At 61.1% G+C, this 14997-nt stretch overlaps 1 protein-coding gene across 1 annotated transcript; it reads left to right on the top strand.

Annotated features, from left to right (window-relative positions):
* The first annotated feature begins 4103 nt into the window (after nucleotides 1-4103).
* Tbx1 (T-box transcription factor 1) lies at nucleotides 4104-10780 on the top strand. Its single transcript, XM_076548509.1, has 8 exons — nucleotides 4104-4424; nucleotides 5527-5869; nucleotides 7320-7421; nucleotides 8193-8364; nucleotides 8866-9021; nucleotides 9493-9560; nucleotides 9639-9739; nucleotides 10019-10780. Exons 1-8 carry the CDS (start codon nucleotides 4241-4243, stop codon nucleotides 10486-10488), a joined length of 1596 nt encoding a protein of 531 aa, XP_076404624.1. The 5' UTR covers nucleotides 4104-4240; the 3' UTR covers nucleotides 10489-10780.
* Nucleotides 10781-14997: the final 4217 nt, after the last annotated feature.

The following is a 14997-nucleotide window of genomic DNA, read 5'->3' as shown; positions in this document are numbered from 1 at the left end:
TCTTCCAGCTCTAGCTCCAAGTCACACCAGGACCCACCAGCGCCTACTCCTGGCCGGGTACAGCGTTTGCACACGCGGCGCTTGTGCTCGTGGGGCTAGTGGTTGCACGTGCAGGTGCTGGCTGGATGCACGACCCAGATTTCGACGGGATCCCGAGCCGCCAGCGCTCTCCCCCCACAGGACAACTTACCCCCACAATTTTTCCCAAGATTGGTCGGCTGGAGACCAGGGAGGGCGGGAGGCCACAGTCATTTGGGCCCAGCGACTGCGCGACACGGCACGTTTCTTACCAGCGTGCCTCCAGAGCTGGGGTCTCCAGAGCTGGGGTCTCCCGATCTGCCTTGTTCCCTAGGGTCACCCGGAATGGCTCAGTTACAGCCTCGGGCCAACCACCTACAGGGCGGACCGCCGCCGCCGCCGCAGCGCGCCCGAAGGGCCTGGGTCCCTGCGCAGGCAGCCGCCAGGGGGCTGGGAGCGGGGGAAGAGCGCAGAGCCTCCCGCAGGCCCGCGGCTCCCGGCTCCGGCGAAGGTCGAACTCCCACCCCGGCGCCTCGGAGACTCCCGCGCGTCCGCGTCTGGGGCGCCGAGGCAGAGCCGCCGCCGACGTCAACCGAGAAGCCGGGGAAGCTGTTCCTGGCGTGGCCACCGGCTTCCTTTGAGTCCTTGAGGCCGCGTCCAGGCAGGCGCTGGAGGCAATTCCCAGCTATCAATCCTGAAGTGAATTAACCGGGTCACGTAAAGCCCAGCCTCTCTCCGAGCCTCCCTCGGCGCCTTGAGGGACGTAGCCTGAGTCTGCCCTCCATGTTCTGACTTCTGGAGGAGGGGACCCCAGCGCCCCGACCTCTGCACGGATCCACCTGTGTGCATGTTTGCTCCAAGGAGCCCAGAGTCGACGCCGGGAGGCCCCTGGGCGCGCGCACTTTGTTCGGGGAGCCGGTAAGCCCTAAGAGCCGCCGCGGGCTGTCAGGCCGCCGGAGACGACGGTGCGCAGGGACTTGGGCTGCTGGCAGCCAGGCTCTGAGAGGCCCGCGTCGGTACAATAGACGGGGAGTGAGGAGTGGGGCCAGTGGGTGTGGGGGGCTGGTCTGCCCGCTCCCCTGGGGCAGCCACGTGTGCCCAAGGGAGGCGGAGCCGAGCCGCGGCGAAGCAGGCCCGCAGGATTCTCTAGGGGTCTGTCTCCTGCGCACCGGGAACTTCAGGAATTCGACTGGCTTCGCCTCCGACCCTGCAGATGGCCGACCAAGGGGTGTGTGAGTTGAGGCAGAGTCCAGCGACGGTGCTGGGGTGCAGCCAGACGCCCATATGGCCTGCCGCAGGGCCCAGGGTTCAAGGCAAAAAAAAAAAACAAAAAAAACCAGCTGCCCAGCTTCTCAGCCCCATTCCGCTCCTCCATCTCAAGCCTCTGCTCCCCACTCCTTTCCTGCCAGCCGTCAGTCTCGAAGCTAAAATTCAGTTTTAGGGCCCGTGAAATGGTCTAGTCAGGGATGTCAATCCCCTGCCTCAGCTTTGAAGAATTGCTCTTGTCGCTCTTCCTGGAACGTGGAGGAGCGGAGGGTGCAGCCCAGGCCCCAGCCACGCACTGCGCCCTCAGGACTAAGATGTGCAGCTCACGACCCCTGCGTGCAGCCTGGCTCTGTGGGGCTGCAAAGCACCGGCTGGCAGCCAGGCTTCCTACCGCCACGGTGGAAGCGCGGCCGGCAGGGGGAGCGAGGCGGAAGGGAGCGGCGGCCGGTGCAGGTGAGGGAGGAGCACTTCCCGAGGGTAAGGCTCTGCGTTCCTTCCGAACCTGTGCGCGCCGGGTGTAGGGCTACCAAATGGATTCGTTCCTTCGCGCTGCGGGCGAGAACTGGCCGTCAGGCAGCGACGGGAGGAGAGGAGCTCAGGCCAGTGACTGGGCGACAGGCACCGACCTCACAGTTTCGGGGCAGCGCCCAGGGTGGGGGCGGTCCTAAGAGCCGGGTCCTGAGGTCTCCACTGCAAGCTGGAGGCTCGGGTGGACTCTCACTTGCAGGGCTTCGAGTTTCTTAAGCCAGTCTTCCTAGGGGTTCCAACTTTCTACTGTAAGGAGAGTTAGGGAGGAAGGGATGCCGGCCACCAAAGGGGTGCGTCTCTGCTGCTAGTGGAGCGGGTTGGCCACACACAGAACAGGCTGTGTGGGGCCCCTCACCCGTCCCCAGCGAGCCTCTGCTCCGGGCATCGTTTGCCTGTGTCTTTGCTGTGACGCGTTTGCTGACCCACAAGTGCAGTCACAGCAGGAAGGGGTTAATGGAGACTAGGGAGGCTTCCCCTACCACGGCAGGTGAGGGCTGGGGGCATCCAGACAGACCCCAGGGCTGACGCAGAGTAACCAGGGGTTCCAGAGGTTTTTCACTTTCACTTCTCAGTGTTGGCCTCATTGGGGCCCAGAAGCTGGCTGCAGCCCTGGGAAGGGGTACTGGGGGAAGAGATCAGCTACTCCACCCTGGGACGATGTACGTCCCAATCATGCAAGATCACCTGCCAGAGCCCTCCCGCTACATCTCTGCACAGAGCCTCTGTGGACAAGGATCTTGATGCTGCTACATCTCTGCACGCTGCTGTGACCTTTATGCACCCACCCACCTGCCCAAGGCTGGGCTAGCCTAGGAGGCAGTCCCTTCTGGGGTTCTGGAGGCAACTGGGGTATCCCTGCTCAGAGAAGAGGAAAATAACCTGTGGCCCGCCTAGACTCCACACTACACTCCTTAGGTCTGCCCCCAGGCCAGTGCCACAGGTCACTATCAGTCCTCTGAATGGCCAGCCACTCAGCAACCAAGGAGTGACCTGGTGACAGCCTCCCTTTCTTAACATTCGGTGTCCTTAAGCTCCCAGCTGCAGATTGGGGCAGGCTGAGGGTACCAGTCCAGTTACACACACACACCCCACCCCACCCCGACCCATCTCACACAGCTCCTGGGGACCCACTCCCTGCACCCCGACCTTGATCCTCCCTAGAATTCAAGTCTCCACCTAGTAGTAGCCGCTGCAGCCCAGGAAAGGAGGCCCTGAGGTTGTAAACACCCCAGGAGAGGCTGCCTGCATCCCACCACATCCTGAGTCAGCTCAGCAGAAGGCCTGGGCCGAGGAAGGCCTTGGAAACAGGGCCTTGTCTACTAGTCTTCAGCAGAGTCAGGGAGGTTCTGGGCTTCATATCCTGAGCATGAAGGGCATGGGCATCCTGAACGGGTCAGAGAGGCCCCAGAGTTAGTACAGAAGGTGCAGGACATGTGGGGCGTTGATGTACTGACCTTGGACCTTGAGGCCCAAAAGCTAAGGGCCTGGCCCTGCACCTTAGCAGCTAGGCCTAGCTGTGGGCAGGCTGGCTGCAGGGTGGAGAGGGGACAGCACCCCACCATGCGGTCTGCATTTCTCCGACGTGTCCTCAGCTCCCTCGGCCGGCCAGGCCCCGCCCCCGGCCCTCCCTGCGCCCCGCTGGTGCGCAGGGAGGTCGGAGGAGCGGGCACTGCCCACCCTCCGGATGTAAAAGCGTCCTGGCCAGAGGCGGGCGGTGCGCGCGGGGTGCGCGTGACGCTGGGGCTCCCGGGCTGTGCGGCCTGGGCGGCGTCCCACGGCTCGCTTCCCCACCACGAAAGCAAGCTGACCCAAGGGGCCTGTAGGGGCATTTGCTGGTGAGGTCCAGCTCTGCGGCCGGAGGGGACGGAGGACTCCGCAGCCCTGGGGCTCTCTGCCTGTGGCCTGTGCGAGAGCCGGAGCCGCTCTGCTACCCAGGTGCAGGGGCCGCTGGGGAGGAGGTGGAGGCAGGTGGGGCCAAGGGCAGGGCTAGACTTAGGCAGCCCCTCAGTGCCTCACCAGTGCCCTGCCGTCTCAGACTGGGACTGAGTGCTTGAGACATAGCGGCTTCTCCTTGGGGGCTGTAGACTCTGGTGGTGGCTTCGCCTAATAGAGGGGACGCCCAGCCTCCGCAGAAGCAGAGGGATGTTCAAGGGGCGTTGGTCACACAGAGCCCTGGGAGCAGAGGCCAGGGACAGAGAGCTTGGAAAGCAGGAGGGCCCTGAATTTCCAGGGCTCTTCAACGGTTCGGACTCCCGGGCCAATACCGGCTGAAAATGGGGGGTCTCATGACGCCATAATCCCTGGGGCCTGGGACCGACGGCTGTGAGTGGCACCACAGGCCCCCGCCCCCGGGCCCCCTGCGCTGGGCTGGGCGCGGTTCTGCTGGGCGTACGCAGTCGGAGGCGGCGCCGCTCAGGCCCGGGTGCCTATGGACGCGCGGAGCCCGCTGTCTGCCCGGGCCAGCGCGTTCAGCATCGCCTCTCTTGTTGCAGCCGAGGCCTCGGAGGGCACCGCCCACCGGGGCCCCAGGCCCTCGGACTGGGCGAAACTTCGCCGGCTACCAGGATCCCCAGCCGGGATGCACTTCAGCACAGTCACCAGGGACATGGAAGGTGAGCCTTCTGTCCGCGTCTACACCGGCCGGCCGCCCGCTGGCCCCCTGCTGTGAGGCCCTGCGGCCCAGCGGGTAGGAAGGAGCTCTAGGCTGGGTGGGCGCCAACCTTGAAGCTGGGACTCTGGGACAGGGAGGAAGGGCCGGCATTCCCCAAAGTCAGTCCACCCACCATTCTGGGACTCCAACCTCGGGGACCGAGCACAGCAGCAAGGTCTTCCAAAGAGAGGACAACGGGAGGCTTTGAACCGGCAGAAGGAAAGATGGTTAGAGAAGAGTCAGGGAACACAGTAAGGGGGGGGGGGACAAAAACAAACAAACAAACAAACAAAAAATACAAAGTATCGAGATCATCCCAGAAGAAAGTAAACTGAGAAAACAGAAAATACAACAAAGGTAAGAGAGGAAGACACACACACAGGAAATAAAGATAACGAAAGAGAAAATGAAGGAAAACTTGAGACAGAAAAAAAGTAACGCTATTAAAGAGGAAGACTAAGAGAAAGACTTTAGATGTTATTTACCTTTAAAAGGGCAAAGACAGGAATAACAGAGAACGTACAGGAATAAGAAGAGGTTAGACGAAGGGGAGGACAAGGAGTTTTCAAAGTGGCAAGAGTGACACCGGGAAAAGAGAGAGGCAGGGGGTAGGAGAAGCTGCGGCCGCAGGAGAGGGGACGGCAATGAGATGAGAAGTTGAAACCAGGGACACAAAAGGTAGAGGAGCAAGAACTCTGGGAGCGTCTGGCGCGGAGCAGCAGCCAGCGCGCGCTGGCGGCGAGCAGGGGCCGCGCACCGGCCCCGTCGTCCCCGGAGCCGGTCGGAGCGGTCGGGGGGCCCGGGCCCGCGGAGCCGCGGCGGGGGAGGGGCGGGGGGAGGGGCGCGGGCCATTGTCTCGGCGGGGCGGGGCGGGGCGGGGCGGCTCCGCGGGGCCGGCCCGCGGGGTGGGGCGGTGCGGCCCGGGGCGCGTGCGGCGCAGCGCCCGCCACTCGGCCCGCCGCGCGGGACGGCGCTCTGATCGGCGGCGGGCGGCCTTCGGGTCATGATCTCCGCCGTGTCCAGCCCGTGGCTCACGCAGCTCTCGCACTTCTGCGACGTTGCAGCCTTCGCGGCCAGCAGCCTGAGCGGCCTGGGAGCCCCGTCGCCTGGCGCCGACCCGTTCGGCCCGCGCGAGCCGCCGCCTCCGCGCTACGACCCGTGCGCCGCCGCCCCCGGCGCCCCGGGCCCGCCGCCGCCGCGCGCCTACCCGTTCGCGCCCGCCCCCGGGGCGGCCAGCAGCTCGGCGGCGGAGCCGGAGGGTCCGGGGGCCACCCGCGCGGCCGCCGCCAAGGCGCCGGTGAAGAAGAACCCGAAGGTGGCCAGCGTGAGCGTGCAGCTGGAGATGAAGGCGCTGTGGGACGAGTTCAATCAGCTGGGCACCGAGATGATCGTCACCAAGGCGGGCAGGTCAGGCGCCCCTTCTCCGCGCCCCTGCCCACGTGCGTGCCGCGCCTCTGACTTGAGTGTCCAAGGGATGCGCTGGAGCCGGGCGGAGAAGCGGGTAGAGGTGCGGCCCGGCCACCTGCGGGTCCCTCTGGCCTCTCTGCTGACCCGGCTCCAGCGACAACCCGCGGAGCACCAACCGCGAGTCCCGGGACTCTGCGAGGGAAATCTGTAGGCTGAGAGTGCGCCCGGCTGCGGCGGTCAGGCAGCCGCCACCTAGGAAACTCCGCGTGAGTTCAGTCTGTACGGCGACCTCAAGAGCAAACACCCCCTAATTGTATGAATAATTTTAGGAAGGAATTAAGACCCTAAAAAGCCAGTGCGCTCAGTTTCCGAGAACTCGAGACCCGGTTTTCTTGGGCCTCAATTTCGGCCGCTTGTGGGCCCAGTTCTCCGTAAGCCTGGCAGGGTATCCGTGCCAGTCACCCTGTTATTTGTTTTAAGGGCCGAGAGGGAAAGGGAACAATTGCAGATGCTCCCGATTTGACCGGTAGACAAAGGCGGGTGCTGGGTTGTGTCTAATGTACACACCAGCTCGGTGGCCAAGGAGGCTCAGGGCCTGTTTGCAAAGCCTTCTCGAGGTTTCTGTTTCCCTGCTGTGCAGCCGTCCCAGGGGGAACCTAGGGCCTGTCCTTTGCTGCTGCTCTGTGGATTTTCTCCAGGTTCTTTTTTGCTGTCCATACCCACACAGCCTACTGAAGAAAGCGGCTAGGCCTCTTGGCCCCGGGGCAGAAGAACAAGGGCCTTGAATGTCACTGGAGGGGTTCAGAGTAGAGAGAGGGAACCGGGAACGCATAATCTAAGTCCTTTGCAAGTAGATTCTTGGGGGAAGTGGGGACTTGCCTGTGCCCTACATAAGGTGGAAAGACTCTTGGGAGGTCTTGCCAGGTCTTGGGAGCTGGAGATTGGAGTTCTGAGGTGTCGGCTTTACTGGGGGGACTGGACACAGTATCAGTGGAGACTTTTGGAATCACTGCAGCGCTCGGTTTCATTTTGTTGGAGCCGGGAACTCTTTCACTTTGCTGGATCAAGCAGGGGAGGCTCTAAGAAGTCCGGAGAAGCCGGGGTCTTAGGTATCCCGCTGCTGGTTTAGGCTGAGTCCAGAAGCTCAAGGAATTCCTTGGGCAAGGCTGTCTGTGTGGGCAAGGAAGACAGAATAGGCTCTGGGACCGTGCAGCTGGGCACCTGGTTAGCCATTTCTGTGTTTCAGAGAGGGACCCGGGCCCAGCCTGCTGCTGCATGGTTGGATAAGGGCCTACTTGAGGTTAGAAGGCGAGTCTGAAGGTCTGGGCTGAAGACAGCAGCTGAGGAGGGGCCCGAAGGCAGGGCTGAGCTAAGGGCTGCCAGGCCAGAGAAGTCAGAGCAGAGGGCAGTCCTGTCCGCCCCCACCTGAGGTGACCCGACCTCCCCCCAGGCGAATGTTTCCCACCTTCCAAGTGAAGCTCTTTGGAATGGACCCCATGGCTGACTACATGCTGCTCATGGACTTTGTGCCTGTGGATGACAAGCGCTACCGGTGAGCCAGCCCTTGGGACCACTGGGACAAGCCGTGTGTCCAGGGGACAGGGAGGGTGTCCCTGGCTGCTGACAGACTTCCAATGCCACACACGCCAAGTAACTCTTTCGTGACCGGGTCCTCCTGTGCTGGCTGCTCCAGTGACCGCCCCTGCCCGGCTCCCCTTCGCCCCGCTCAGATCCCACCCCGGTTTATTCTCTAGAAGTGGCCTTGGAAACCCACTGTAGTACCCTCTTGAACTTCTGGCAAAAAAAGGCAGCTCAGATGCCTTTGCCCGCGTGCCCGGCCACTTTACCCCTGTCTCCTGGTGAACGTCTTGTCCCCTTCCCCCATCTCTGGAGAACCGTCAGTTCCAGAGCTATGCCGGAAAGGTGGGGTGGCTGGTAAAGATTATGCAGGGCGGGCCTGGGCTGCCTGGACAATTAACAGTAATTAATAAAGGGAACATGGGCCGCCCTGTGCCCAGAGCCACTGGCCGATGACGCCAAAACCAGTCTCCTGCCTCCTGGGCCCTGGGGCAGGCAGACCCGCTTGGAGCGAAATGCGAGAGGGGAGTGGCTTCCTCGTCTTCTGCCGCAGCAGGGCCCGGACTCCCGCACCTTTGGTGTGCTGCAGCCCTAGGAAGGTTTCTGGTTTATCCACAGCCCCTCTCTAGCCTCTGTGATTCGGGAGTCCTGATTTCGCCGTGAACAGAGACAGCCCTGAAGCACGGGTCTTCTTGTTTGCCTCTACGTAGTATGACACCCCCCCCCCCCCCCCGTGTTCCCCTAGGTACGCCTTCCATAGCTCCTCCTGGCTGGTGGCAGGCAAGGCAGACCCCGCCACGCCTGGCCGAGTGCACTACCACCCTGACTCTCCGGCGAAGGGCGCACAGTGGATGAAGCAGATCGTGTCTTTCGACAAGCTGAAGCTGACCAATAACCTGCTGGACGACAATGGCCACGTAGGAGACCCCTCTCCGCCTTCGGGGCTACCCCCCTGTGGCAGGCCTTCCCCACCGACCAGAGGCAGAGGCAGTACTGGGGCAGCACTGGGGTGGCCTTGGCCTGAAGGGGGTACACCTTCCTTCTCTTCCCCCCCCCCCCCCGCTCTGAGCTCACAGTGGGGGCTCTTTAATTAGAAAGGATGGGCCCTTCAGGAGGGCCGAGGCCTGTGCAGTCCCAGCCTGGGGGCCACTCTCCAGCTGGGTGGAGCTCTGTCGTCTCTCAGCTACCACCCCCTGCAGGCCTGGGGCAAAACTAGGGGTCCTAAGGAAAGAGCAACAACCCCGTCATTTACCAGCAGAAGCATCCTTCCCTGGAGGTCCTAAATGGGCCCCGCGGAGAAGGGGGGAGTTCGCCCAAACTAGCTAAGGAGATTCAGTGCGTCCTCGGACTTCGTGATTCTGGCCCGAATCTTCCTCCAGCCTCAGGCTGGAGCTGACTCAGCCACCCTTGTCTTCCAGATCATTCTCAACTCCATGCACAGATACCAGCCCCGCTTCCATGTTGTCTACGTGGACCCTCGCAAGGACAGCGAGAAATATGCAGAGGAGAACTTCAAAACCTTTGTATTTGAGGAGACGCGCTTCACGGCAGTCACCGCCTACCAGAACCACCGGGTGAGGGCCTGCTGGGGGGTCCTGGTTGGGCCGGCACACCACTGCCCTCTCCCTCCACGGGCCGGTCCAACCTCCTGTATCAGCTTGACCTCTGTAGCAGCGACTGTCACTGCGGCCTGAAAGTTTGTTTTCCAAACCATTCCGGAAACTCCCCATCAGAGGCCTGATCTGAGCTTCACCCAGATTCCGAGGGCGCCAGCTCCGTGGCCCTCTTCGTGCTGGGGGGCTGAGGAAGGCGGAGGTGACCGCATTCCCATGCCAGCCAGGGACACTCTCTCTCGTGGCTTATTTGGGGAGGCAAAGACAGGTCTAGTGAGAGAGGCACACCGTGCGGGGGCGGGGGCTGTTGTGGGCCCCTTCTCCTCTAGACAGCGCACAGAGCCTACCCCTCCAAAGCCAGAAACCCTCCCTTGTGCGCCGCTGCGGAGGTCGGGCTGCTAGCACGGCTAGTTTACGTCGGCTTCCCCGCAGATCACGCAGCTTAAGATCGCCAGCAATCCCTTCGCCAAAGGCTTCCGGGACTGCGACCCCGAGGACTGGTGAGTGCCCTCCGAAGAAAAGGCCAGCGCCTGGGCGCTTGGCCTGGACGCCGGTGGTGACCCCACTCCCTTCCGCAGGCCCCGGAACCACCGCCCCGGAGCGCTGCCGCTTGTGAGTGCCTTTGCTCGCTCTCGGAACCCCGTGGCTTCCCCCACGCAGCCTAACGGCGCGGAGAAAGGTAGGACCGGGGGTCGTGGAATCGCGGCCGCAGCCCGTGCGCGCTCCGCCCGGGTCGGCCGCCGCACCCGGCCTCGCCTGCACCCCGGGGCGTCGCGGCTTCACCAATTGCACAAGGAGGTGGCGGGCGGGCAAGCGGGCACTCGTCCTCCCGCCCTCTGTCCCGCCCGCCGCGCCCCGGACGTCGTGGACCCGGGGTGGGTTTGGGGACTGTGGTTCGGTTTGGCAGGTGCGTCCCGGACGGTCCCTGCCCGGCTCTCACCCCCGGCTCTCCCCGCAGACGCGGCAGAAGCCCGGCGAGAGTTCGAGCGTGACTCCGGACCCACAGCGCTCGGCGACGCCGCGCACCCGCCGCAGCTGCTGGCGCGCGTCCTGAGCCCCGCACTGCCCGGGTCTGGCGGCCTCGTCCCACTACCCGGAGCGTCTGGAGGCCGGCATAGCCCCCCGCACCCCGAGCTGCGCCTAGAGGCGCCGGGCGCGTCCGAGCCGCTGCACCACCATCCCTACAAGTACCCGGCCGCCGCCTACGACCACTACCTCGGGGCCAAGAGCCGGCCGGCGCCCTACCCGCTGCCCGGCCTGCGCGGCCACGGCTACCATCCGCACGCGCACCCCCACGCGCACCCGCACCACCACCACCACCCGGCGGTGAACCCGGCCGCCGCCGCCGCAGCAGCAGCAGCAGCAGCAGCCAACGTGTACTCGTCGGCGGCCGCGCCGCCTGGTGCCTACGACTACTGCCCCAGATAGTGCGCCCGCCCGCGCGCGCGCGGCCCCAAGGGCCACCTAAGGACGCGCTCCCCCGCTGGGGAGCCTTGCGGGCCTCCCGCCCGCCAGTGCCAAAGCTCCCGTCCGAGGCGGAAGGAAGTGGTATTTATTGTTCTCCGCGAGACCGCGTCGCCTCCGGCCCGGCCGGCAATTGCAGTGTAGACGACCCGAGTGAGCCCCGCCTGCGGGCGGTGTAGATACGTGTAGATATGTGTAGATACTGTAGATACCGCACCGGCGCCGATTTCATAAACGGTTTCGCCTCTTTTGGAAACTGCCAGTGTGGCTATTCATTTGCATCCCGTTCGAGCGGGCATCTTTGGGAGAGAGAGACTTAGTCTTTCCAGGCCTGGTCACTGGTGGGGGCTTGGAGCAGGGGTCTCCACGGCTCTAACCAGCCCTCCCCTCCCGTTGGCCTCTCTGCCTCTCTCCTGCAGCTCCCCGGGTCCCCCACAGGCTGGCTGGCTGCGGTTCCCCCAGGGCAGGCACTGGCTTTCCCTTCAGTTCCCCACACCTGAAGCTGCTGCTGCAGGACTTGGGCCTGAGCGCTGACCTGTTGGCAGGACTAGACCCTACAGTTTTTCCGAGGAAGCCGGGAATGATGGTCCGGACAGGACACTGTCCATCCGGCCTCCGATGGCATGTGGGAAGACAAAAACAGGCGTGCTTTTCCAGCATTGCCCTGGCTTGGCACCAGCCCAGAGTTGAGTTCCTCCTGTTTATTGACTTTATTCACTGAATGTCCCCACAGAGTGACCGGAGAGGGGTGGGGGGCGGGCGTACAATGACAGTGGTCGTGAGTCATCTTGAAACTCCCGTGTGAAGCAGTTTTCCCCAGGCCAGGTGGCTGGGTGACCTGTCTCCATTAACTCAACACCATCCAAGTGGCCAAAGGAACCCTTTGATCCCTCCCTTCCTGAGCAGGAAGGGCCAACCGAAGGCCAGCCAGTCAAGGCTGGCTTATGCCTCAAACAAGCGGGAAATGCCAGGTTCTACCCCTGGCCCTCTGTTGCAGTGTGTTCATGGCACTTGCTGCCAGCGGAGACACCCCTTTCCCAGGCACTTCCAGAGGTTAGCCCCAAGTCTAACTTTGTCTCCCGTCTGACCTGTCCCAGGTTGGTGGCCAGTCCCTTCCCTCCAAGGGCATCTAGCACCAGGGCATGCAGACTTCGGCAGCATCTGTCCGTATGTCCAGAGGAGACATAGCCGTGGGGCATTCTCCTGAGGGCAGCTACGGACACTTACTCCCAAGTCCTGCCCCTACCACACCTTCAAATGCAAGTTTTCCTTCTGCAAGTGACGGCGGGCTCTGCTCAAGGCCACCTGTTCCACAGTGGCCTCATACTTTAGTCCCTGGGAAGCCAGGGACTCCATGTCTACTGGAGTAGAAGCCTGGGGTTTGTCCTGCAGAGGGCAATGGTCGGCTTCAGGCAGCCCTTCTCCCCATGGAATGCAACCATATCACATTCTTTCAACATGCAGGGGAAATGGGGAAGAGCTGTTTCATTAGGGACCTCCACTTTGGTGTTGTTTAAAGCTGAAGAGAGCTGTCCCAGCACCTGGCTTTTGTAAATAAGAGGTGGGACACATCACAGAGCAGAGACCCTAAGTGTGCAACTCATTGGCCTTGAAAATACCCTGCTCCCTCAGAGCTGGCTCCCAGAGCTGGCTCATTCACAAGGAGAACTGGGCCATGGTTAGCCACACAAACGCACATTTTACGACTCAGGTCCTCACTGGTGTGCTTCCTAGTGTGGACCAGAGGCAGCGGGGAAGGATGCTGTCTGCACCATGTAGAGACCTTTAAAGACCAAGGACTTCTCCCTCTGCTCCAGGGATGAGCCTGAGAGCATCCTGTAAACAGAAGGCCATGCAGGGCACACTGATGCCATGTTCTCCTTGCTCCTTTATGGTTTGCTGTGTGTCTGCTTGGCGCTGCCTGGCCGCTGATCTCATGGAGCTGATCTCCCTATGGGCAACTGCCTCTGAACAGCCCTTAATTGCCTTATGGGAGGCAGATTTCCAGAAGTTTCTTTTTCTGTGATGGCCAATCTGGGTTTTTGTTTGTTTGCTTGGTGATAGATGTGTGTGTGTGTGTGTGGTGTGGGGTGTGTGTATGTATGTATGTATGTATGTATGTATGTATGTATTTATATATACAGGCACACTATATATACATACATGCACACACTATCTATCTATCTATCTATCTATCTATCTATCTATCTATCTATCTATCTATGGAGAGAGACACAGAGAGAGATGAGGAGAGGGGGGTTTCACCATGTAGTCCTGGCTGTCCCAGAGCTCATTATGTAGACCAGACTGGCCTCAAACTCACAGAGATCCACCTGCCTCTGCTTCCTGAGGGCGGGATTAAAGGCGTGCACCACCATACCCTGCCTTGTTTCTAAATGTGCACAACCCCAGTTCAGACTCTGCGCTCCCAATGTGATGGTATTTGGAGACAGAACCTTTAGAATGTGACTCAGGGGTGGGGGTGGGTGGGTGGGAGCAGGCAGAGCTCCCCTGAGAAGGACTAGTACCCATTTAAAAGATGACATGGGGGCTGTAGAGATAGCTCAGTGGTTAAGAACACTGGCTGCTTTTCCAGAGGGCTGGAGTTCAGCTCAAAGCCACCTGTAACTCCAATTCCAGGAGCTATGGCAGATGCCCTCTTCTGGTCCCGTCTCCACAAGCACTGCACACACATGGTGCATAGGCAAAACACCCATACACATAAAGTAAAAATAAATTTTAGAAAAGAGGCCCCTCGAGCTGGAGAGATGGCTCAGAGGTTAAGAACACTGGCTGTTCTTCCAGAGGTACTGAGTTCAATTCCCAGCAACCACATGGTGGCTCACAACCATCTGTAATGAGATCTGGCGCCCTCTTCTGGCCTGCAGGGATACATGCAGACAGAATACTGTGTACATAATACATAAATAAATCTTTAAAAAAGGGGGGGGGGTCCCCTCATTCTTCTGCCACAGAGAGACTCAAGAATGTGGCCATCTGCGGCCCTCATGAGAGCAAACCACTGCACCATCCTGATCTCCACTTCCAGCCTCCAGAACTAAGAAAGAGAAATGAGCACACCTGTAATCCCAGCTCAGGAGACAGACAGGTGGGTCTTTGTGAATTCTAGGTCAGCCTGGTCTACATAGAGAGTTCTAGGACAGTCAGAGCTACAAAGACCCTCCCTACAAAAGGAGACACGCCTCCTGTTCCTGCTGCTAGCCAATAGACATGGCTCCTGCTCCTGCTGCTAGCCAATAGACACGCCTCCTGCTCCTGCTGCTAGCCAATAGACTTTGGGCAGTCATTAGAGAGCCACTGTCTTCCCCTTCCACCTTAATGGCTCTGCAGCCACACTGCCTGCCCACGTCAGCTGCTGTACTGTCTTCTAGGGGACAGAAGGTCTTCTTCTTCCTGCATCTCCTTCATTACCCACACCGCAGTGGCTGAGCTCCCCCGTGATGTCCCCAGGAATCCCTAGATGGTACAGATGGTCTGGGCTCCTATTCACGCCTCAGAATTCTTCAGAAACATAATAAACACCCAACTGGAGAACTAGACCAACTAGGGGTGGATGAGACGATGTCCAGAGCCACAGGCAGCCGGCGAGGGGTCCCCAGGAGCGCCTGCTCGGCAATGGTGCCTTTGTGTAAAGGAAAGTGGGGGAGCACCATGCTGCCCTGGGTCTCCCCCAGGGGAACATTTGGGATGCAGAGGACAAGGGAACCTGCTGAGGGGTGCCTAGAGTGGTGCTGACAGGGAGACCCTGGCTGTTCTGCAGCTCCAGCCCCCAGCCCCAGCTGGGGGTGCCGAGTGTGTGTGATTCCTGTGATGACAGTGTGGGGGATGAGACAGCCAGCTCCAGGTGAACTAGAGATCAAAGTGGCAGCCAGAAGGAGCAGGGCACCGGCAGGGACGGAGGGATGGCCAAGGAGGCATGACGGCAGGACAGGCTGCTTGGACTGGGCTGTGTGCCTCCGTTTTCCCTCTGTGCTGTAGTGGTGCTGGGTCGGTGTAAACGCTGGGGAGCCACGTGGACTCTGGGCTCTGGGCACTCTTTTGATGTTTCCTGTCCTGTGTGTGTTTCTTAGGGTCCCATCTGAGCTTGGCCAGTGAGTCCCCTCCCCCCCTCCTCCAGCATCTCTCAAGCCACCTTCACATCCTGCTGTGGATCCAGCCCAGAGCAAGTAGAGACTGGGCCCCTGGCCCTGCGAGGCTGCTGCGGGACCTTCCTCCTGGCAGTGAGTCTCACGTTCTCTGCGTTTCCCTAACCACACATCAAGCCTTTGATTCAGTTCCCTTTCCTGCTTGTTGTATTACTTCAAACCAGATGGGCTCCTCAGATGAAGTCTGGAGACTCCATGTCTGTGTAATGCTGCCAGGTCTGTGTGTGGGAAACAGCAGAGGCAGAGGTATTCCGCTCACATCAGCCGGGCTGGGGGAGGGGATGCTAAGCTCTCACAGAACGAATTA

The sequence above is a fragment of the Peromyscus maniculatus genome, chromosome 12, assembly GCF_049852395.1.
Source record: "Peromyscus maniculatus bairdii isolate BWxNUB_F1_BW_parent chromosome 12, HU_Pman_BW_mat_3.1, whole genome shotgun sequence".
Classification (NCBI taxonomy): Eukaryota; Metazoa; Chordata; class Mammalia; order Rodentia; family Cricetidae; genus Peromyscus; species Peromyscus maniculatus.
This window is presented reverse-complemented; position numbering and strand designations above follow the sequence as displayed.